At 57.3% G+C, this 23265-nt stretch overlaps 2 protein-coding genes and 1 long non-coding RNA gene across 4 annotated transcripts; all 3 read left to right on the top strand.

Annotated features, from left to right (window-relative positions):
* The first annotated feature begins 1859 nt into the window (after positions 1–1859).
* LOC135175777 (uncharacterized) lies at positions 1860–15765 on the top strand. The gene is made up of 4 exons (XM_064144068.1): positions 1860–2119; positions 2200–2329; positions 14672–14729; positions 14880–15765. The coding sequence occupies exons 1-4, from the start codon at positions 2060–2062 to the stop codon at positions 15763–15765; spliced, it is 1134 nt and encodes a 377-aa protein (XP_064000138.1). The 5' UTR covers positions 1860–2059.
* LOC135176434 (uncharacterized) lies at positions 3046–4393 on the top strand. Its single transcript, XM_064145589.1, has 2 exons — positions 3046–3968; positions 4130–4393. The coding sequence occupies exon 1, from the start codon at positions 3055–3057 to the stop codon at positions 3898–3900; it is 846 nt and encodes a 281-aa protein (XP_064001659.1). The 5' UTR covers positions 3046–3054; the 3' UTR covers positions 3901–3968; positions 4130–4393.
* Positions 15766–17006: 1241 nt separating the features above from the next.
* LOC135176436 (uncharacterized) lies at positions 17007–19075 on the top strand. 2 transcript variants are annotated; one of them, XR_010302647.1, is made up of 3 exons: positions 17007–17099; positions 17577–17747; positions 18960–19075. It is a non-coding gene; the product is annotated as an uncharacterized LOC135176436 (long non-coding RNA). The 2 variants fall into 2 exon arrangements; XR_010302646.1 differs by having other exon boundaries at positions 17577–17710.
* The last annotated feature ends 4190 nt before the right edge of the window (positions 19076–23265 follow it).

Below are 23265 nucleotides of genomic sequence, written 5' to 3' on the forward strand. Positions count from 1 at the left end.
TCACCTTTTTGATTTGCTGCAGAAATCGATTTTTCTTTTAAACAACAGACAACCTTCATTTTTCATTATGCACATTAGATCTCATACTGACCTCCCAGGATTTGTTGCAGAAGGGAATCACCAAGCAGATTTACTAACTTTACCAGTTTTGACTTTCCCTGATCGAATGGCTCAGGCCAAGCTCAGTCACATGTTTTTCCATCAAAATGCAAAGGGCTTAAGAAGGCAATTTGAATTGTCTGCTCAGCAGGCAGCAGATATCATTGCATCCTGCCCAGACTGCCAACGTACCATTGTGCCTACAGGCAGCGAAGGTGTTAACCCTCGTGGATTAAACAGCTGAGAAATCTGGCAATCAGATGTGACTCACGTTCCAGATTTTGGATTGTTTAAATATGTACATTCTTCTGTTGATACCTTTTCTGGAGCATTATCTGCCTCCTGTCACAAAGGAGAAAAAGCAAAGGATGCAAAGAAGCATTTTCTTAGGGCCTTTGCCATGTTAGGAGTGCCTCGAGCTATTGAAACTGATAATGGCCCTGCCTATGTTTCTCAATTCTTGCAAAGCTTTCTGTCAGCATGGGGAATTCGGCATGTTCCTGGGATCCCACACTCCCCTACAGGGCAATCTATCATTGAGAGAGCACATCAGACTTTGAAACCTCTTTTGCAGAAACAAAATGGGGGAGGGGGGTTTCAGGGACACCTGAAGAAAGGTTGCAAAAGGCACTCTATGTTTACAACTCTTTGAGTTGCACAAGGACAGATGATATGCCACCAATAGTGCGACATTTGGGAAATAACAGCCTTTTTGAGCTTCAGGAGCAGCCACCAGTTTTAATTCGTGACCTAGAATCAGGTAAAGTCAAAGGTCCTTATCCTTTAATAACGTGGGGAAAAGGATATGCTTGTGTTTCCACAGAGTCAGGTCCTAGATGGATACCAGCAAAATATGTTCGTCCTGACAAGGGACCGATTCAAGAAGATCAGACGGACAAGGACAAAGCAACAGCTCTGACTCCAGGATGAAAGTTGCAGTTACTGTGATCTTGGGAATAGGGGAGGTTGGATTATGTGTTCGTTTCGTTATGCTTTCAGAAATTAATCTTTGGATGACTTTAGTTAATGTCACTACATTAGAATTGCTTTGTTTAGTTATGATCACTCTTTCGAGTTTATTTTTTATAAACCTTTTGTGGGATGGGGACTAATTGGATTTATTTGTAGTATGTAAAAATGCTTTGTTATGCATTACTTATCATAGTCTTGCTACTGAAATTGCTACTATGTATTTTGCCGTGTATCTAATGATGATTGGTTGTGCCACTGTCAGGTTCTCCTTTGTACAACAAAAAGGGGGCGGCTGCAGGAGTTCGCTCTCCCCTCACGCACACCTGGGCGCAGCAGCTCAGTGCCATCCAAACACTTGCCCCGCGGGCGCGGTTCTTCCCGCAGCTGCCAGCATGCTGCTGTGCTCCTGGGGGCTCTGCGGCCGTGAGGCTGAAGCAGCGAGTCTTCCCCAGGCCTCTGTGCCGCAGCTGTTGGCTCTGCACCGTCGCGTCCCGCACGGTGTCTCCTCTGCCCTGCTCCTGGCGCTTTCCGGCCTCGCCCATCCCTGGCCTTGCTCGGTCGGCTCCGGCACAGCCCTGTTTGTTCACGGCCCCCACCGACAGGCTGCTGCCTCTCACGGCGCTTTGCTACCGCTCCTAGGCTCCAGCGTCAGCAGCCTGCGCTCCGAGGGCGTCCCCGGCCCGTGGCGTCACAACGAGCGGGGGCGTGTCCTCCCCGTGACGTCACAGCGGGGGGGGGGCGGGGCCTGGGCTATAAAAGGCCGGCAGGGCGCAGTGGCAGCAGGCAGTGGCCGGTTGGTGCCTCGGTCTGGTGTTCTCTCAGCAGACTGCAGCCTCAGCCTCTGCCACCCCCAGCAGTGTTGGGGGATCTGCGTGTGCAGAGCCAGAAGGTCCCTGAGGATCTTCACCGAGGGCTTGTGGTGGTGACGACTTGAGAGTGCCTCAGGCAGAGCAGAGCTGTGCTGTGCAGCACTCTCTTAGTCCCAACCATGGACCCCATGTCTGTTCTATTGCCAATTCTCTTGGTCTCCCTCACGATGAACGTCTTGGTAAGTGTCACAGCTGCACTCTGGGGTGGGCTGGTGCTGGAGGTGCTCCAGACTCACCCAGCTCCTGGGGCTTCTTGCAGGACTGGTGGAAAAGTAAGCTGAGACGTAAGAGAAAGGAGGAGAAAGCTGCAGCCAAAGCTCAGCGAAAGGCTGAGAAAGAATTAAGGCAGCGAAAGGACTCAGTGAGAGGTCGCCTGCAGGAGCAGAGAGGTGAGGAGCAGAGGGATGAGTGTCCCCAGCAGCCTGCAGTGATGGCTGAAACCTCACAGCAACCCAGCCCCTGCTGCTGTGCTGGGGGCTGCTGCCTGCTCACTCCATGCCTTCTCTCTTTAGCTTCTGAGCAGGTGGCTGAACAAGAGCAGGAGCCGAGGCCGACCCCAGAGGTGCAAGGGTGAGTGCTGGGCAGGTCCCCCAGATGCTACCTCTCACCCTCAGCCCTTTGCTCTGCCCCCCAGCTCCAGCTCAGGAAGCAGCTGCTGCTGCCCCTGGCTCCTAGCAGAGGGGCCAGGGTTCAGCGAGGTCTCCTCTGTCTCCTCTGCAGGGCACAAAAGGAGGCAGCACGGAGGGACCCCAGGGCCACAGAAGAGCTGCAGAAGCAGCAGCAGAAGGAGTGGTGGGCCCCAGAGAACAAGGCCATCATGGCCAAGATGACACCAGGGGAGATGCTGGAGGACATGCCACGCTCGGAGCACAGGAGCTCCTCCAGCAGCTGCTCTAGGGCGAAGCAGATAAAGAAGAAGGCAGGGAAGAAGACAGTGGAGTGGTGGGCTCCAGGGAACGAGGCCATCATGGCCAAGATGACACCAGGGGAGATGCTGGAGGACATGCCACGCTCGGAGCACAGGAGCTCCAGCAGCTCCTCTGAGGAGCCTGAGCTAAAGAACCAGGCAGGGAAGAAGATAGAGAAGTGGTGGGCCCCAGGGAACGAGGCCATCATGGCCAAGATGACAACACGGGAGATGCTGGAGAACATGCCTGCCTTGGACCCCTGGAGCTCCAGCAGCGACTCTGAGGAGCCTGAGCTAAAGAACCAGGCAGGGAAGAAGATAGAGAAGTGGTGGGCCCCAGGGAACGAGGCCATCATGGCCAAGATGACAACACGGGAGATGCTGGAGAACATGCCTGCCTTGGACCCCTGGAGCTCCAGCAGCGACTCTGAGGAGCCTGAGCTAAAGAACCAGGCAGGGAAGAAGATAGTGAAGTGGTGGGCCCCAGGGAACGAGGCCATCATGGCCAAGATGACAACACGGGAGATGCTGGAGAACATGCCTGCCTTGGACCCCTGGAGCTCCATCAGCTTCTCTGAGGAGGAGGAGGCAGCCAGGAGCAGGGCAACAAAGAGGAGGAGCCAGGAGCCCAGGACCATGCCGGGGGTCTCCGCTGCCAAGTCCCCTCAGAGCTCTGCATCTCCCTCGGGCTCCAATGTCCAACAGCCTCTCCAGCCTTCGGAGCAGCAGAAGGAGCCTGGCAAAGAGCCGAGCCCAGGCGGGGTCCAAGTCCCAGAGCCTGGCACGGAGCAGAGCCAGGACAGTAGCCAGCAGCCGCAGCAGCCTACGCCTGCAGCCGCCCGGGCGAGTGACGCCGGGGCACAGAGCAGCGCAGAGGAGCCCAGCAGTGCAGGGAGGAAGCCGAGCACGCAGCAAGCTGGGCTCTGGAGCCGCCTGAAGAGCTGCTGCATTCGCTGCTGGCTCTGCAGATGCTGCCCCTGTTTGCAGCGCTGCTGCCCCTGCTTGCAGCGCCGCTGCCCCTGTTGGCAGCGGAAGAAGCAGGAGGTCCCCTAGGGGACAGCCCGGGGGGGAGGGACGGGGACTGGTGGGGTGCAGAAATGGGCTTCATCTCTTCAACACAGGTAAGTCCTGTCCCTGCAGAGGCTTTGCTCTGCTGCCTCCCACCACCTGCTGAGCTGCTCCTGCTGAGAGGTGCCCAGTGGAGAGATGCCAAGCAGAAGGAAGGAGGTGTGAGGGCTCCTGAACCCTCTCACCCAGTTTCCCTTCCACTCCGATCCTGCAGGCCAGGGGTTCCCATCACCGTCAGTCCGTGCAGGGCTTCCACGCCTGAGGTCAAAGGGAGCAGCTCAGCACCTCCTCAGCTCCTCACAGCTTCCCTACCAGACGGGGAAGGCTGCGGGGGGCTGCTGGGCAGAGGAGGGGACAAGGAGGAAGCCACTGTCCCCCTACAGGAGCTCCTGGACTCCCTGCCCCGTGTGCAGCCTCTGGGCTGCCTGCGTGTCTGCAACAGCAGCTGTGGAAACTCCAAGTGCGGTAGGACGCTGCAACGGCGAACTCCCTTTCCCACCCTTTCTCCGGGCTCCCCTTTCCCCCCCTTTGCTCCGGGCTCCCCTTTCCCCCCCTTTCTCCGGGCTCCCCCTTTCCCCCCCTTTCTCCGGGCTCCCCTTTCCCCCCCTTTCTCCGGGCTCCCCTTTCCCCCCCTTGCTCCGGGCTCCCCTTTCCCCCCCTTTGCTCCGGGCTCCCCTTTCCCCCCCTTGCGCCGGGCTCCCCCTTTCCCCCCCTTGCTCCAGGCTCCCCCTTTCCCACCCTTTGCTCCGGGCTCCCCCTTTCCCACCCTTGCTCCGGGCTCCCCCTTTCCCACCCTTGCTCCGGGCTCCCCTTTCCCCCCCCCTTGCTCCGGGCTCCCCCTTTCCCCCCCCTTTGCTCCGGGCTCCCCTTTCCCCCCCCTTGCTCCGGGCTCCCCCTTTCCCCCCCTTTGCTCCAGACTCCCCCTTTCCCCCCCTTTGCTCCGGGCTCCCCTTTCCCCCCCTTGCGCCGGGCTCCCCTTTCCCCCCCCTTGCTCCGGGCTCCCCCTTTCCCACCCTTTGCTCCGGGCTCCCCTTTCCCCCCCCCTTGCTCCGGGCTCCCCCTTTCCCCCCCCTTTGCTCCGGGCTCCCCCTTTCCCCCCCTTTGCTCCGGGCTCCCCCTTTCCCCCCCCTTTGCTCCGGGCTCCCCCTTTCCCCCCCTTGCTCCGGGCTCCCCCTTTCCCCCCCTTGCTCCAGGCTCCCCCTTTCCCACCCTTGCTCCGGGCTCCCCTTTCCCCCCCCCTTGCTCCGGGCTCCCCCTTTCACCTCTCCTTGCTCCGGGCTCCCCCTTTCCCCCCTCCTTGCTCCGGGCTCCCCTTCCCCTCCCTTGCTCCGGGCTCCCCTTCCACCCCGCTCCGGCTCTCTTTCCCCCCGCTCCAAAGTCCACTTCCCTCTGCTCCAAACTCCTTTCTCCCTGCGTCTGCCGAGTGCTGAATGGGGAGAGACAAGGCAAGAAGTTGCCTTTCCCTCCCCTGCAGGCTCGGTCAGGGACAGGCAAAAGCCTTTTCCTGCCGCTCCCGCAGGGCACTCACTCTTAGTTCCCTTAGGTCCGTGAGGTTCCTTTAGGTTCTTTAGGTGGAGTAGAAGCAAGAAGGCTCCCAGAGGACAGACGTCGGAGGGGGATTGGGGGGGGGTGGGGGGAGGTGTGGGCGGGGATCTGGGGGGGTGGTAAAGTGGGACTAGATTGTATCAGTGAGGAAATAAAGGGCACTGAGAAAGCCCAAGTGCTGTGAGTGCAGACCCTTGTGAGATGCCTCTGCAGGGACTCGCTGAGAGCTGTTTGCAGGCAGCAGAAAGGCTGCGCAGGAACCTGTGTGTCACAGCTGAGCCACCAAACGCTTCTGTGAGTGCCAGGAGTTTATTGTGCGGCCAGGAAGGCCACAGAAGAGCTGCAGAAGCAGCAGCAGAAGGAGTGGTGGGCCCCAGAGAACAAGGCCATCATGGCCAAGATGACACCAAGGGAGATGCTGGAGAACATGCCAGGCCTGGAGCACAGGAGCTCCTCCAGCAGCTGCTCTGAGGCAGAGGAGATAAAGAACAAGGCAGGGAAGGAGATAGTGGAGTGGTGGGCCCCAGGGAACGAGGCCATCATGGCCAGGATGACACCACGGGAGATGCTGGAGGATATGCCTGCCTTGGACCCCTGGAGCTCCAGCAGCTCCTCTTCCTCAGAGGAGAGAAAGAACAAGGCAGGGAAGAAGATAGCAAAGTGGTGGGCCCCAGGGAACGAGGCCATCATGGCCAGGATGAGTGTCCGGGAGATGCTGGAGAACATGCCAGGCTCGGAGCACAGGAGCTCCTCCAGCGGCTTCTCTTCCTGGGAGAAGTGAAAAAAGGAGGCAGGGAAGGACATAGTGGAGTGGTGGGCCCCAGGGAACAAGGCCATCATGGCCAGGATGAGTGTCTGGGAGATGCTGGAGAACATGCCTGCCTTGGAGAGGTGCCCAGTGGAGAGATGCCAAGCAGAAGGAAGGAGGCTCCTTAATCCTCTCGCCCAGTTCCCCTCTGCATCCCCCCACACCTGAGTGCCGTAGCTCCCAAGCCAGTTTGCCAGCTCCAGGCTGCTCCAGGCCCAAACTGGCAGCCAGCATCAGCCAGACCGAAGCAGACCTCACTGCCCTGCACCCAACCCCAGAGAAAGCTCTCTGCTCCTTGCCCCTTGAGGACAGCTTCACTTCATGCCACAGCCAGCGATGAGGAGAAGGCAGTGGTGGCTTCCCAGGTGCAAAGCAGAGGAGGGAACAAGGTGGCAGCCACGACCCTGCAGAGAAGTTGGACTCCCAGCCCCATGTGCATCCCATCCTCCTGCAGCTCTCTGCTGGGCAGCAGCAGCAGCAGCTTTTCCTTGGAGCAGCCAGGGAGATGCCCTGTGGTGCCCGTGGGCCCCACGTTGCCCTTCCCAAAAGGAAGAGGCAGCCTCTGGGCACAGTTGAACAAATAAAGCAGATCTCTGGAGAATCTCTGGCCCTTGCTGCATTCGGGGGCAGTGTCATGGGGAGGGATGAGGGAGAGTCTGAGGGACTCCAAACCTTCTTTGCCTCGGGCTTTAGTCACAGCAGGAGCTGCTCGCTGCATCCCCAGAGCCTGAGCTCAGATCCCGGGATGCAGGATTGCTCTGGGAAGAGCCATTTGTGGTTCTCCTTCCTTCTGGCTCCAGGGATGGGCATCTACATCTCTCTGGGGAACCTGGGACCGGCTCTCACCAACATCTCCTCTCTGCAGCCTGAATCTCCCTCTTTGAGTTCTGAACCATCCCCCCTTGGGCTGTGCTAACAGGCCCTGCACAGAACTCTGTCCCCAGCTTTCTTCTTGGCCCCTTCCAGCCCTGCAGGGCCACCAGAAGCTCTCCCTGGAGCCTTCTCCTCTCCAGGCTGCACACCCCCGGCTCTCCCAGCCTGACCTTTTGCAAAGGTGTGTCCTCTTGAGGAGAGTAACCTCCACAAGAAGTCTAGTAAAATTGAGACTCTTGTGTAAAGTGAGTCCTCTCGGGGAAAGGTTCCCCCCAAGAACTCCAGGAAACTAAACCTGAGAAGCTTCTTTGTTGCAAAGTTGGGGAAACAGAGTGACTGTCCTCTCCGAGAAGCCAGAACTTGGTGATCCCTGGAGGAATTTACTGTGTGTTTGTCATAAAGAACAGGCACAAACTGGCGTTCATGCAAGTTAAGGCTTTAATAGAGTTGCAGGAACCAAGCAATGTACAGGCCTGGGTGCGAGGAGAGACTCTGCTCTACCCCAACGCACAGCCTTTGCCTTCAGCTTTCTCCTTTTATCCCCTATTCTATTACATATTTACTAAGTTCTAAGAAAAGGTTGGGATTTCTTTATCAGTTTTTAGGAATGGGAGGTGTCTCTTCCACACAGGTCTCCTTTTATCCGGTGATCCCTCTGGTAATCTTTGATGAAGTAAGGGGTCTTGCTTAAGTGTCTTCCTCATGAACTTCAAAGTCCTGGTTCTTCTATTTGCTCATACAGGAAAGGTGGCACCAGGAGGAATGCATTGCCATTTAAATATGCAAAAGACAATCTCTTCCACATGCCTCCCTCCTTCGCCAATCTAATTACTCTTATCTTTAAGCTTATTGAGATGGTGGTGCAAGCAGGAATGCAGTTCCATTCAACCCCCCCTTCCTCCTTGTCTGTGACCTCTTGCCACGAATTGATCAGATCAGACATATGATTCTATATATTTCTCACATGTTTGCCTAGGGAGCAGTGGTTTTGAGTGAGCTTTCGGTGAGTGGTTTTTGTAGGGAAGATGTTTGAGGTCTAAGGCCTTTGTGTGGTTGTGACCTCCCCGCGAAGCTTTCACCTTCAAGGCAATGGCCAGGTGGAGAGGCTTTTGTGTCTGTTGGAAGCTCAGGGTGCCCGCCCGTCTGTAGCAGGGCTGGGCTGGGCCCGAGAGCACTGAGTGACTGCCAGAGTGTGAGGAGCAGATTGTGGCCCTGCAGACAGAGGCAGGGCCAAGTCGGAAAGGGCAAAGCTTTCATCTGTGCAGTTTTGGGTGCGTGTTTGGCCGCTTCGAGAGACGAAAAGCAAAGCCAAAACGAGAGAGAATAAACTCATTTCCTCCTTGCAGGAGCTGGTAGATTCCCTGCAAGGGCATATAGTAACTTTAAAGGACGAAGTGGCAGACCCTAAGGACAGATTAAAAACAGAGCAGAAGCGGCACAATTGGGTTTTGAAGAAGGAAGAACGGCAGGCAGAGCCTGCCTCCATATCCCCCCAGGCAGAGCTGGCAGCAGCAGAGGAAGCTGCGGCTCACATGCGTCCTCTCATTAAAACCGAGATGCTGGATGAGGATGAGGATGGCACCCCTGCCGTCACAACCAAAGAGACACCCTTTTCTTCCACTGAGCTGGCCAAACTGCGTAAAGAGTTCACACGTTCTGCTGGGGAGTCTGAGGTGGGATATGTATGGCCTGTTTCTGAAACTGGAGGGGATCAAATTAGGTTGACAGAGGCTGAAGCCACAGGCTATTGGGGTGCTAATGTGTTCCTAACTACGGGCAATAGGAGTGGTCCCTGGAGCCTTACTCAGCGAGCAGCTTTCCGGGCTGGGGACTTTGATTCAAAAGAGAGGAGAGCCTCTAGTTCTGAGGGGAGGCATGAATCAGATGATGGAAAATGTGCAGAAGGCAGCTTGTTTGCAAATGGTCTGTGATCGAGAACTGCAACATCATTTTGAATCACCCCTTTCTCTCTTGGTGGACCCAAAGCGAATGACTCCTTTGGTCGGGGGCTTCCTGACTCCCTTAAGATGAAAGGCATTCAGCTTCGAAAGGAGATAGCTGACACCCCACCTACCTCCCGAATACAAGCTGCTCTGAGGGAGAACTTAACACCTGGGAGGAGGCAGCCTGATTGCAGACAAGGGACGTGGGAGGAGGTGGCCAGAGAGCTATTAGATTATGCCAGGCAGTATGGGGTGCCTGAGGAAGTTCATAAGCCTGAGCCTAGAGGCTTGAGGCAGGTGAAAATTAATCGCCCACCTCCGAGTCCAGACCCCCGGAGCCAGATGCTTCGAATCCCCAGGCGACACTCGACTGGGGGAAGGGAGCACCTGAACACTAGACAGTACTGGTGGTGGGCAGGCCGAAAGAAAGGGATCCCAAAAGAAGTGATTGCCGGGTCATTCACGAGGCAGTTAGAAATGGTTGTGAAGCACTGGCCTGAGCCCACCCTCGATAAGAGGACAGGTGTGCCTCATAGGAACTGAGGCTTCACCCCTCTGTGGTGAGTGGGGGGGGTGAAGCCTGGAGATCTGTGAGCTCACCAGTCAGTAGTGAAATTGTACCGGGTTTGGGAGGTGCATTCGGGTTTGTGCTTAGCTTGGCTTAAGCTGAAGCAATCAAAGGCACTTACAGGCCCATTCAAAGTAATTAAGCAACTCTGTTAAGAGCTTCACCTGGGGAGGCTCAGGGAGTCTCTCGTTGGGTGGGGGGTGTCCTGCACTGATACCTTACGGATAAAGACTTGGAAAGAACAAACTGTGTTAACTCTGTGGGAAGGCTCTTTTCTTGTGCTGCTCACCACAGGAAGGGCGCTCAGAACAGCAGAGAAAAGACGGACACAGCCTCACGAGTAAAAGCACCTGTGCGGGAGGGACAGGTGACTTGGGACCCAGGAGAAACCAAGTGACACTGAGGCTAAGCACTGCTGCAACTTCTAAACACTTATCACTCCTGGGGGGGCACTAATTGAGACTTCATAACCAATACTCAAACCGACAGAAGGTGTTGAAATTGTTACAGACAGGAGGGATTGTGTAGTGGGGAAGAGGTTTTTGTTGTTGTTGTTTTGCCTGTTAGTTGTTTTTGTTTGGTTTGTTTGTGTGTTTTAATTTAACTTGTGACACATATTCCAAGTAGAGCAAAAAGGGCAGTGAGAGGCACCCAAGGACATCAAAAGAGGGCAAGACCGGAGTGGGACCCAGTGCTGCAGTCCTTGCAGGGCTTCCACGCCTGAGGTCAACGGGAGCAGCTCAGAACCTCCTCAGCGCCTCACAGCTTCCATACCAGACGGGGAAGGCTGCGGGGGGCTGCTGGGCAGAGGAGGGGACAAGGAGGAAGCCACTGTCCCCCTACAGGAGCTCCTGGACTCCCTGCCCCGTGTGCAGCCTCTGGGCTCCCTGCGTGTCTGCAACAGCAGCTGTGGAAACTCCAAGTGCGGTAGGACGCTGCAAATGCAAAGTCCCTCTCCCCCCCTTGCTCCGGACTCCCCTTTTCCCCGCCTTGCTCTGGGCTCCCCTTTCCCCTCCTTACTCCAGACTCCCCTTCCCCCCCCGTCACCGGACTCCCCTTTTCCCCTCGGCTCTGGACTCTCCTTTCTCGCCTGCTCCGGACTCCCCTTTTCCCCACCTTGCTCCGGGCTCCCCTTTCCCCCCCCTTGCTCCGGGCTCCCCTTTTCCCCCCCTTGCTCCGGGCTCCCCTTCCCCCCCCGGCTCCAGGCTCCCCTTTCCCCCCTGCTCCGGGCTCCCCTTTCCCCCTGCTCCAAAGTCCCCTTCCCCCTGCTCCAAACTCCTTTCTCCCTGCGTCTGCCGAGCGCTGAATGGGAAGAGACAAGGCAAGGAGTTGCCTTTCCCTCCCCTGCAGGCTCGGTCAGGGACAGGCAAAAGCCTTTTCCTGCCGCTCCCGCAGGGCACTCACCTTTAGTTCCCTTAGGTCCGTGCGGTTCCTTTAGGTTCTTTAGGAGGAGTAGAAGCAAGAAGGCTCCCAGAGGACAGTCGTCGGAGGGGGACTGGGGGGGGGGGGGGGTGGGGGGAGGTGTGGGCGGGGATCTGGGGGGGTGGTAAAGTGGGACTAGATTGTATCAGTGAGGAAATAAAGGGCACTGAGAAAGCCCAAGTGCTGTGAGTGCAGAGCCTTGTGAGATGCCTCTGCAGGGACTCGCTGAGAGCTGTTTGCGCACAGCAGAAAGCCGGCGCAGGAACCTGTGTGTAGGAAGAGGGGAATGGCCTGTTAGCAGGGAACAGCTGCCCGAGACGAAACAAAACACAGTATAGACCTTGGGCATGCAATGTGTGGGTCAGACAGACCTCAGAAGAGTAAGATAAGTAAGATCCTGCGGTCAGGACTGCTCAGATAGTTGCATAGCAACTTATATCAAGGAGCAGAGAAGAAAGTAGAAACAGCGTCTTCAGCCTGAGCAGAGTGTTAGCCAATCATGTAGTAGTTACTAACTTTTACTGTAATTCTATCCAATCAGTGATCAACATGCTAGCCCTTCTGATACAATATCTACCTGCCTATTTTTCTAATGAAGTGGAATTTTGGCTTGCATCAAGTCGTTGCCCCGTCCCTTCACTGCGGCAAGTGGTGACTCCCGATGTGATATCGGTGCTTATCGTCCGGGATAGGAGGACGACCGGCCGCGAGCCTCTGGGAAGTGCAAGGTGCTGAAAGGAAGCAGATTGCGGGCCCGCACTTCATCACCTCCTCGAGATTGGTAGGTGAGCTCAGAGGAACTTAAACATGGGGAATCAAACCTCATATGAAGAAAGGGACGTTTATAAGCTCATGAAAGATTTTGCATATGAACATAAGAAAGACATATCCGGTTATGAGCTGGAATTACTTATGAGATGGGTCAAGGATGAATTCCCTGACACTACAGAAATTACGGGTTTTGAGTCGGAACTATGGGACAAAGCAGGGGTCTGTTTATGGGATCTTTCTACAAATGGTGATTTAGAAGCACAGCGCTTGCTTGCACCGTGGCGAAAGGTGTTTGAGGCTGTTAAAGAACAGGAGGGGAAGTCGGGGAGAGCATTTAATCCCTTAGACTTAAAGAAGAAGGGACTGCAGACGAATGCTCCGATTCAAGCCTCTGCCCCTCCCCTGCCTTTTGATGCTAAGGACTCGCCTACCCTACCGACGCCTAAGCCGCGAGTGCGATTTAAGCCTGCTGTGGGAACTTCGCAATCAACATCATTTAGCGAAGATCCTTTTGAGTTAGATCCCTTCGATCCCGAAAAGGAACCAGACCCATATCCACCGGATGGTCATGATCCCCGTGTGGTGTGGGCAGCAATTAAACAACGAGCTTTAGACGAAGGGGATGCCGACATGGCAGGGTGTATTACGATTCCGCCCCGACCTGCCACAGTACCAGCCCGCATTATCGCAGCGCCGGTGATCTATCCAGGGCGTGGCGGCAACCCCCAGTGGGAAGCTCTCAGCTTTTCAGTTACCAAAGAGCTGCGCCGTGTTGCCGCTGATAATGGACTGGGTTCACATTATTTCGCGGGACTGTTTGAGTCCGTTTGTGAAAGTTACGTTTTAACACCTTATGATCTGAAGACAATAGCCAAATTGCTTTTAAATTCTTCTCAATACATGCTTTGGGAGTCGGGATGGCGTCAGAGTTTAGAAACTGTTTTACGAAGGTTTGCGGTGGGGAATAATCCAGCCCTGCAAGCCTTAACTATGGATCATCTGATGGGCACGGGGCCGTTAGCCGATCCCGTCGCCCAGGCGAGAGATTGTCCGAGAGAAGCTCTGGATGCCACTAAGGAGGCTGCTAAGCGGGCGCTCCTTAAGATTCCAGACACCCGCAAACCCCAAAAGGCTTTTACGACTATTATGCAAGGACCAGAGGAGTCGTTTATGGACTTCGTAGCAAGACTGCAGGAAGCTCTTGGAAAGCAGGTTGAAAACGAGGAAGCTAGAGAGATTTTACTTCAACAACTAGCAATTGAAAATGCCAACGTGGACTGTAAGAAGTTGCTGAAATCGTTACCGAATCCAAAACCCTCCCTGGTTGAGCTGATGGAAGCTTGCAATCGCTTCGGGACGTCCGAGACTATGGCGGCTGCTTTTGCCGCTGTGAACACAGGGGGGAGGGCGACTGTTTGTTTTGGCTGCGGGAAGCCAGGTCACATTAGGAAGAACTGTTACGCTCAAAAGCGGCAAGTGAATGTTTGGATTACTTTAGTTAATGTCACTAAATTAGAATTGCTTTGTTTAGTTATGATCACTCTTTAGAAATTATTTTTTATAAAACTTTTTGTGGGATGGGGACTAATTGGATTTATTTGTAGTATGTAAAAATGCTTTGTTATGTATTACGTATAATATTCTTGCTACTTCTATCGCTGCTATGTATTTTGCCGTGTATTTAATGAATGATTGGTTGTGCTACTGTTAGGTTCTCCTTTGTACAACAAAAAGGGGGCGATGTAGGAAGAGGGGAATGGCCTGCGGCCGTGAGGCTGAAGCAGCGAGTCTTCCTCAGGCCTCTTTGTGCCGCAGCTGTTGGCTCTGCACAGTCGCGTCCCGCACGGTGTCTCCTGTGCCCTGCTCCTGGCGCTTTCCGTCCTCGCCCGTCCCTAGCCTTGCTCGGTCGGCTCCGGCACAGCCCTGTTTGTTCACGGCCCCCACCGACAGGCTGCTGCCTCTCACGGCGCAGGGCGGCCTGGAGCGGCAGTGCAGCGCTGCTGGCTCCAGCCACAGCCCTGAGGGCTTCCTGCAGCGCTCCTGAGCGAGCAGCAGCAGCGAGGGGCTCCGAGCGCCCCTCCACCCTCTGCCCCCTGCTCCCTGCAGCGCTGCCAGGCTCTGGCAGCCTGCGCTCCGAGGGCGTCCCCGGCCCGTGACGTCACAACGAGCGGGGGCGTGTCCTCCCCGTGACGTCACAACGGGCGGGGGCGGGGCCTGGCCTATAAAAGGCCGGCAGGGCGCAGTGGCAGCAGGCAGTGGCCGGTTGGTGCCTCGGTCTGGTGTTCTCTCAGCAGACTGCAGCCTCAGCCTCTGCCACCCCCAGCGGTGTTGGGGCATCTGCGTGTGCAGAGCCAGAAGGTCCCTGAGGATCTTCACCGAGGGCTTGTGGTGGTGACGACTTGAGAGTGCCTCAGGCAGAGCAGAGCTGTGCTGTGCAGCACTCTCTTAGTCCCAACCATGGACCCCATGTCTGTTCTCTTGACAATTCTCTTGGTCTCCCTCACTATGAACGCCTTGGTAAGTGTCACAGCTGCACTCTGGGGTGGGCTGGTGCTGGAGGTGCTCCAGACTCACCCAGCTCCTGGGGCTTCTTGCAGAACTGGTGGAGAAGGAAGCTGAGGTGTAAGAGGAAGGAGGAGAAAGCTGCAGCCAAAGCTCAGCGAAAGGCTGAGCAAGAATTAAAGCAGCAAAAGGACTCAGGAGGAGGTGAGGAGCAGAGAGGTGAGGAGCAGAGGGATGAGTGTCCCCAGCAGCCTGCAGTGATGCTAATGGCTGACAGCCACAGCAACCCGAACCCGCTGCTCACTCCATGCCTTCTCTCTTTAGCTTCTGAGCAGGTGGCTGAACAAGAGCAGGAGCCAAGGCCGACCCCAGAGGTGCAAGGGTGAGTGCTGGGCAGGTTCCCCAGATGCTACCTCTCACCCTCAGCCCTTCGCTCTGCCCCCCAGCTCCAGCTCAGGAAGCAGCTGCTGCTGCCCCTGGCTCCTAGCAGAGGGGCCAGGGTTCAGCGAGGTCTCCTCTGTCTCCTCTGCAGGGCACAAGAGGAGGCAGCACGGAGGGACCCCAGGGCCACAGAAGAGCTGCAGAAGCAGCAGCAGAAGGAGTGGTGGGCCCCAGAGAACAAGGCCATCATGCCTAAGATGACTCCAGGGGAGATGCTGGAGGACATGCCACGCTTGGAGCACAGGAGCTCCTCCAGCAGCTGCTCTAGGGCGAAGCAGATAAAGAACAAGGCAGGGAAGAAGATAGTGGAGTGGTGGGCTCCAGGGAACGAGGCCATCATGGCCAAGATGACAACACGGGAGATGCTGGAGGACATGCCACGCTCGGAGCACAGGAGCTCCAGCAGCTCCTCTGAGGAGCCTGAGCTAAAGAACGAGGCAGGGAAGAAGATAGTGAAGTGGTGGGCCCCAGGGAACGAGGCCATCATGGCCAGGATGACAACACGGGAGATGCTGGAGAACATGCCTGCCTTGGACCCCTGGAGCTCCAGCAGCGACTCTGAGGAGCCTGAGCTAAAGAACCAGGCAGGGAAGAAGATAGAGAAGTGGTGGGCCCCAGGGAACGAGGCCATCATGGCCAGGATGACAACACGGGAGATGCTGGAGAACATGCCTGCCTTGGACCCCTGGAGCTCCAGCAGCGACTCTGAGGAGGAGGAGGCAGCCAAGAACAGGGCAGCAAAGAGGAGGAGCCAGGAGCCCAGGACCATGCCGGGGGTCTCAGCTGCCCGGGCGAGTGATGCTGGGGCACAGAGCAGCGCAGAGGAGCCCAGCAGTGCAGGGAGGAAGCCGAGCACACAGCAAGCTGGGCTCTGGAGCCGCCTGAAGAGCTGCTGTACTCGCTGCTTCTGCAGATGCTGCCCCTGGTTGCAGCGCCGCTGCCCCTGTTTGCAGCGGAAGAAGCAGGAGGTCCCCTAGGGGACAGCCCGGGGGGGAGGGACGGGGACTGGTGGGGTGCAGAAATGGGCTTCAGCTCTTCAACACAGGTAAATCCTGTCCCTGCAGAGGCTTTGCTCTGCTGCCTCCCACCACCTGCTGAGCTGCTCCTGCGGAGAGGTGCCCAGTGGAGAGATGCCAAGCAGAAGGAAGGAGGTTTGAGGGCTCCTGAATCCTCTCACCCACTTCCCCTTCCACTCCGATCCTGCAGGCCAGGGGTTCCCATCACCGTCAGTCTGTGCAGGGCTTCCACGCCTGAGGTCAAAGGGAGCAGCTCAGAACCTCCTCAGCGCCTCACAGCTTCCGTACCAGACGGGGAAGGCTGCGGGGGGCTGCTGGGCAGAGGAGGGGACAAGGAGGAAGCCACTGTCCCCCTACAGGAGCTCCTGGACTCCCTGCCCCGTGTGCAGCCTCTGGGCTCCCTGCGTGTCTGCAACAGCAGCTGTGGAAACTCCAAGTGCGGTAGGACGCTGCAACGGCAAACTCCTTTCTCCCTGCGTCTGCCGAGCGCTGAATGGGGAGAGACAAGGCAAGGAGTTGCCTTTCCCTCCCCTGCAGGCTCGGTCAGGGACAGGCAAAAGCCTTTTTTCTGCCGCTCCCGCAGGGCACTCACCTTTAGTTCCCTTAGGTCCGTGCGGTTCCTTTAGGTTCTTTAGGAGGAGTAGAAGCAAGAAGGCTCCCAGAGGACAGTCGTCGGAGGGGGACTGGGGGGGGTGGGGGGAGGTGTGGGCGGGGATCTGGGGGGGTGGTAAAGTGGGACTAGATTGTATCAGTGAGGAAATAAAGGGCACTGAGAAAGCCCAAGTGCTGTGAGTGCAGAGCCTTGTGAGATGCCTCTGCAGGGACTCGCTGAGAGCTGTTTGCACTGTTTGTGCTGCTGGGGCAGGGCTGGGGCCATGCTTGGCCTCCATCACCTTCAAGCTCTGTCCCATCCAAGCTTCTCTGATGTTTCTGTGCCTCCCCAAGCAGGAGCTGCTGCTTCCCAGCCTGGGGAAGCTGAGGTCTGAGCAGAGGCCTTTGCAGGTGGAGCTTTTGGCTTGGGGTCACCATCCCTGTGCCCACTCTGTGCCATCAAGGCTTGGAGCAGCAGCCCCCAGTGCCCTCAGCTGCTCTTTCCTCTCTCCTTGCTGCTGTTGGTCCATTCTAGGGCCAAAGCAGCGATGGTTTCTTCTGTTCCTTCTCCTGTTCCTGGAGTTGGTTTCTTCTCCTCCTTCTCAGAGACCTTTAGGAAGTTTCCAGCCCTGAGGGAGCTGAACCTGTCCTTGAATGGACTGAGGAAACTCAGCCTCAGCCCTGGGGACTTCCTGCGTTTGGAGGTAAGGTGATGGAGCTCTCAGAATTCCCCTCCCTCCCTCCCTCCCTCCCTCCCTCTCTCCCTCCCCACCTCCTTCCTTCTTCCTTCCTTTATCACCTCCCTCCCTCCTTCCCCACCTTCATCCCCACTTCCCTCCCTTCCCAAGGAGAGGTTCTTGGATGAGAAGAATTTGGGCTGAGAGGAGCTGAAGGGAGCAGCATTGGGGCTGGGAGGTGCTGAGGGCAGCAGCATTGGGGCTGGGGGTGCTGAGGGGAGCAGCATTGAAGCTGGGGGTGCTGAGGGGAGCAGCATTGAAGCTGGGGGTGCCGAGGGGAGCAGCATTGGGGCTGGGGGTGCTGAGGGGAGCAGCATTGAAGCTGGGGGTGCTGAGGGCAGCAGCATTGGTGCAGAGCCTCTGCTCCCAGCGTGCCTGCGGGCAGGAGGCAGCAGGGTTCAGGCTGCCTTCCTCTAGGGGCTTCTCTTCTCCTCTCTCCTGCAGCGTTTGGACCTCTCCTACAATCGTTTGTCCCCCCAGGACGTTTGGAGCTTGGGGAGCCTCTCCCAGCTCCGAGTGCTTCACCTGACAGCTAACGGCCTTAGCTCTCTGCCCACAGACCTGGCAGGCTCCTGGCAGTGAGTGGGCACAGCTGGCAAGGGAGTGGGCAGGAAGGTGGGCAGGGTGCTGGCATGGAGATGTGCAGGCAGGGCAGTGCCACACAGCAGTGGGCAGGGTGCAGGCAGGGGATGAGTGGTGAGGCTGGGCAGGAGGCTGGCATGGAGCGGTGCAGGCAGGGCAGTGCCACACAGCTGAGGGGCAGGGTGCAGGCAGGGGGTGAGTGGTGAGGCTGGGCAGGATGCTGGCATGGAGCTGTGCCAGCCTGGAAGAGCAAATCCCAACGCTGGGGTCGGAGGGGAAGGGGCCAGGAATTGTCCAGCTCAGCTCCAGCTGATCCCAGGACATTGCTGAGCCCAGGCTGGCTGAGGGCTGGGATCCAGCCAGAGGGACCAGGAGAAGCTGGAGGAGAGGGAGCAGAGGAACCTCAGGAGCTGCAACGAGGCCAAGGGCCAGATCCTGCCAGGGGGAGCTGGAGGGGCTGGGGCAGGGCACAGAGCAGGGCAGCAGAGCTGGCTGGGCAAGGGTGTGGAGGAGCAGGAGGAGGCTGTGGAGGAGCTGTGAGGAGCAGCTGAGGGAGCTGGGGCAGGGCTGAGGCTGCAGCAGAGGAGGCTGAGGGCAGCCCTTGTGGGGCTCTGCAGCTCCCTGGCACCCCTGGCTGTGGCCAAGCAGTGCCCTGCTGCTGCCTCTGCTGCTCCTCAGCCTCAGCCTTCTGCTGCCTGACAGTAGCCTGGAGCCAGCTGGGGCCAAGCTCTGTGCTGAGGGCTGTGCCCAGAGGAGATGGGCTCAGGCTGTGCCAGGGCAGGTGGAGGTTGTGCCTGAGGAGCACTTTGTGCCCCTGGAGGGTTGTGCCAGGCCTGTGCCAGGCTGCCCAGGGCAGTGGTGGAGTGGCCATGGCTGGAGGGGTTGGGAGCTGTGGATCTGTGGTGCTGAGGCCATGGGTTGGTGGTGCTGGGGCAGGGCTGGGGGCAGCTCTGCCATGGGTTGGTGGTGCTAGGAAGTGCCACCCCAAGGTCTCAAGGTGCCAAGGTGCCAGAGCTTGGTGGTGCTTTGGGCTGACCCAGCTGAGCTCCTTGAGGTTGGGCAGCAGAAGGAAGGAGGCAGCTCAAGGCCAGGCTCCTGAGGGGATGCCTGCCCTGGGATCTCAGCACCTGCTGAGCTGCTGCTGCTGCTGAGAGGTGCCCAGTGGAGAGATGCCAAGCAGAAGGAAGGAGGTGTGAGGGCTCCTGAACCCTCTCACCCACTTCCCCTTCCACTCCGATCCTGCAGGCCAGGGGTTCCCATCACCGTCAGTCCGTGCAGGGCTTCCACGCCTGAGGTTCAAAGGGAGCAGCTCAGAACCTCCTCAGCGCCTCACAGCTTCCATACCAGACGGGGAAGGCTGCGGGGGGGCTGCTGGGCAGAGGAGGGGACAAGGAGGAAGCCACTGTCCCCCTACAGGGGCTCCTGGACTCCCTGCCCCGTGTGCAGCCTCTGGGCTCCCTGCGTGTCTGCAACAGCAGCTGTGGAAACTCCAAGTGCGGTAGGACGCTGCAACGGCAAACTCCTTTCTCCCTGCATCTGCCGAGCGCTGAATGGGAAGAGACAAGGCAAGAAGTTGCCTTTCCCTCCCCTGTAGGCTCGGTCAGGGACAGGCAAAAGACTTTTCCTGCCGCTCCCGCAGGGCACTCACCTTTAGTTCCCTTAGGTCCGTGCGGTTCCTTTAGGTTCTTTAGGAGGAGTAGAAGCAAGAAGGCTCCCAGAGGACAGTCGTCGGAGGGGGACTGGGGGGGGTGGGGGGAGGTGTGGGCGGGGATCTGGGGGGGTGGTAAAGTGGGACTAGATTGTATCAGTGAGGAAATAAAGGGCACTGAGAAAGCCCAAGTGCTGTGAGTGCAGACCCTTGTGAGATGCCTCTGCAGGGACTCGCTGAGAGCTGTTTGCAGGCAGCAGAAAGGCTGCACAGGAACCTGTGTGTCACAGCTGAGCCACCAAACGCTTCTGTGAGTGCCAGGAGTTTATTGTGCGGCCAGGAAGGCCACAGAAGAGCTGCAGAAGCAGCAGAAGAAGGAATGGTGGGCCCCAGAGAACAAGGTCATCATGGCCAAGATGACACCAGGGGAGATGCTGGAGAACATGCCACGCTTGGAGCACAGGAGCTCCTCCAGCAGCTGCTCTGAGGCTGAGGAGACAAAGAACGAGGCAGGGAAGAAGATAGTGGAGTGGTGGGCCCCAGAGAACAAGGCCATCATGGCCAAGATGACACCACGGGAGATGCTGGAGGACATGCCTGCCTTGGACCCCTGGAGCTCCAGCAGCTCCTCTTCCTCAGAGGAGAGAAAGAACAAGGCAGGGAAGAAGATAGCAAAGTGGTGGGTCCCAGGGAACGAGGCCATCATGGCCAGGATGAGTGTCCGGGAGATGCTGGAGAACATGCCAGGCTCGGAGCACAGGAGCTCCTCCAGCGGCTTCTCTTCCTGGGAGAAGCGAAAAAAGGAGGCAGGGAAGGACATAGTGGAGTGGTGGGCCCCAGAGAACGAGGCCATCATGGCCAGGATGAGTGTCTGGGAGATGCTGGAGAACATGCCTGCCTTGGAGAGGTGCCCAGTGGAGAGATGCCAAGCAGAAGGAAGGAGGCTCCTTAATCCTCTCGCCCAGTTCCCCTCTGCATCCCCCCACACCTGAGTGCCGTAGCTCCCAAGCCAGTTTGCCAGCTCCAGGCTGCTCCAGGCCCAAACTGGCAGCCAGCATCAGCCAGACCGAAGCAGACCTCACTGCCCTGCACCCAACCCCAGAGAAAGCTCTCTGCTCCTTGCCCCTTGAGGACAGCTTCACTTCATGCCACAGCCAGCGATGAGGAGAAGGCAGTGGTGGCTTCCCAGGTGCAAAGCAGAGGAGGGAACAAGGTGGCAGCCACGACCCTGCAGAGAAGTTGGACTCCCAGCCCCATGTGCATCCCATCCTCCTGCAGCTCTCTGCTGGGCAGCAGCAGCAGCAGCTTTTCCTTGGAGCAGCCAGGGAGATGCCCTGTGGTGCCCGTGGGCCCCACGTTGCCCTTCCCAAAAGGAAGAGGCAGCCTCTGGGCACAGTTGAACAAATAAAGCAGATCTCTGGAGAATCTCTGGCCCTTGCTGCATTCGGGGGCAGTGTCGTGGGGAGGGATGAGGGAGAGTCTGAGGGACTCCAAACCTTCTTTGCCTCGGGCTTTAGTCACAGCAGGAGCTGCTCCCTGCATCCCCAGAGCCTGAGCTCAGATCCCGGGATGCAGGATTGCTCTGGGAAGAGCCATTTGTGGTTCTCCTTCCTTCTGGCTGCAGGGATGGGCATCTACATCTCTCTGGGGAACCTGGGACCGGCTCTCACCAACATCTCCTCTCTGCAGCCTGAATCTCCCTCTTTGAGTTCTGAACCATCCCCCCTTGGGCTGTGCTAACAGGCCCTGCACAGAACTCTGTCCCCAGCTTTCTTCTTGGCCCCTTCCAGCCCTGCAGGGCCACCAGAAGCTCTCCCTGGAGCCTTCTCCTCTCCAGGCTGCACACCCCCGGCTCTCCCAGCCTGACCTTTTGCAAAGGTGTGTCCTCTTGAGGAGAGTAACCTCCACAAGAAGTCTAGTAAAATTGAGACTGTTGTGTAAAGTGAGTCCTCTTGGGGAAAGGTTCCCCCCAAGAACTCCAGGAAACTAAACCTGAGAAGCTTCTTTGTTGCAAAGTTGGGGAAACAGAGTGACTGTCCTCTCCGAGAAGCCAGAACTTGGTGATCCCGGGAGGAATTTACTGTGCGTTTGCCTAGGGAGCAGTGGTTTTGAGTGAGCTTTCGGTGAGTGGTTTTTGTAGGGAAGATGTTTGAGGTCTAAGGCCTTTGTGTGGTTGTGACCTCCCCGCGAAGCTTTCACCTTCAAGGCAATGGCCAGGTGGAGAGGCTTTTGTGTCTGTTGGAAGCTCAGGGTGCCCGCCCGTCTGTAGCAGGGCTGGGCTGGGCCCGAGAGCACTGAGTGACTGCCAGAGTGTGAGGAGCAGATTGTGGCCCTGCAGACAGAGGCAGGGCCAAGTCGGAAAGGGCAAAGCTTTCATCTGTGCAGTTTTGGGTGCGTGTTTGGCCGCTTCGAGAGACGAAAAGCAAAGCCAAAACGAGAGAGAATAAACTCATTTCCTCCTTGCAGGAGCTGGTAGATTCCCTGCAAGGGCATATAGTAACTTTAAAGGACGAAGTGGCAGACCCTAAGGACAGATTAAAAACAGAGCAGAAGCGGCACAATTGGGTTTTGAAGAAGGAAGAACGGCAGGCAGAGCCTGCCTCCATATCCCCCCAGGCAGAGCTGGCAGCAGCAGAGGAAGCTGCGGCTCACATGCGTCCTCTCATTAACACCGAAATGCTATGGCTGTGAAGCACTGGCCGGAGCCCACCCTTGATAAGACGACAGGGGTGCCTTGTAGGAGCTGAGGTACTTCACCCCTCTGTGGTGAGTGGGGGGGGTGAAGCCTGGAGATCTGTGAGCTCACCAGTCAGTAGTGAAATTGTACCGGGTTTGGGAGGTGCATTCGGGTTTGTGCTTAGCTTGGCTTAAGCTGAAGCAATCAAAGGCACTTACAGGCCCATTCAAAGTAATTAAGCAACTCTGTTAAGAGCTTCACCTGGGGAGGCTCAGGGAGTCTCTCGTTGGGTGGGGGGTGTCCTGCACTGATACCTTACGGATAAAGACTTGGAAAGAACAAACTGTGTTAACTCTGTGGGAAGGCTCTTTTCTTGTGCTGCTCACCACAGGAAGGGCGCTCAGAACAGCAGAGAAAAGACGGACACAGCCTCACGAGTAAAAGCACCTGTGCGGGAGGGACAGGTGACTTGGGACCCAGGAGAAACCAAGTGACACTGAGGCTAAGCACTGCTGCAACTTCTAAACGCTTATCACTCCTGGGGGGGCACTAATTGAGACTTCATAACCAATACTCAAACCGACAGAAGGTGTTGAAATTGTTACAGGCAGGAGGGATTGTGTAGTGGGGAAGAGGTTTTGGTTTGGTTTGGGTTGGTTGGTAGCTGTTTTTGGTTGGTTGGTTGGTTGGTTTGTGTGTTTTAATTTAACTTGTGACACATATTCCAAGTAGAGCAAAAAGGGCAGTGAGAGGCACCCAAGGACATCAAAAGAGGGCAAGACCGGAGCGGGAACCAGTGCTGCAGTCCTTGCAGGGCTTCCACGCCTGAGGTCAACGGGAGCAGCTCAGCACCTCCTCAGCTCCTCACAGCTTCCGTGCCAGACGGGGAAGGCTGCGGGGGGCTGCTGGGCAGAGGAGGGGACAAGGAGGAAGCCACTGTCCCCCTACAGGAGCTCCTGGACTCCCTGCCCCTTGTGCTCTGGGCTCCCTGCGTGTCTGCAACAGCAGCTGTGGAAACTCCAAGTGCGGTAGGACGCTGCAACGGCAAACTCCTTTCCCCCCCTGCTCCGGACTGCCTCTCCCCCTGCTCCCAATTCCCTTTCCCCCTGCTCCCAACTCTCCAGCGTCGCAGCCATGGACCCCATGTCTGTTCTCCTGCCAATTCTCTTGGTCTCCCTCACGATGAACGCCTTGGTAAGTGTCACAGCTGCACTCTGGGGTGGGCT

The sequence above is a fragment of the Pogoniulus pusillus genome, chromosome 6 (assembly GCF_015220805.1).
Source record: "Pogoniulus pusillus isolate bPogPus1 chromosome 6, bPogPus1.pri, whole genome shotgun sequence".
NCBI lineage: Eukaryota > Metazoa > Chordata > Aves > Piciformes > Lybiidae > Pogoniulus > Pogoniulus pusillus.

Coding starts and splice junctions, on each gene's coding strand:
- LOC135176434 (XM_064145589.1), top strand. CDS start 3,055: ATGGCCAAGATGACAACACGGGAGATGCTGGAGAACATGCCTGCCTTG.
- LOC135175777 (XM_064144068.1), top strand. CDS start 2,060: ATGGACCCCATGTCTGTTCTATTGCCAATTCTCTTGGTCTCCCTCACG. Junction 2,120..2,199: donor CCCTCACGATGAACGTCTTG/GTAAGTGTCACA, acceptor GGCTTCTTGCAG/GACTGGTGGAAAAGTAAGCT. Junction 14,730..14,879: donor CCGACCCCAGAGGTGCAAGG/GTGAGTGCTGGG, acceptor TCTCCTCTGCAG/GGCACAAGAGGAGGCAGCAC.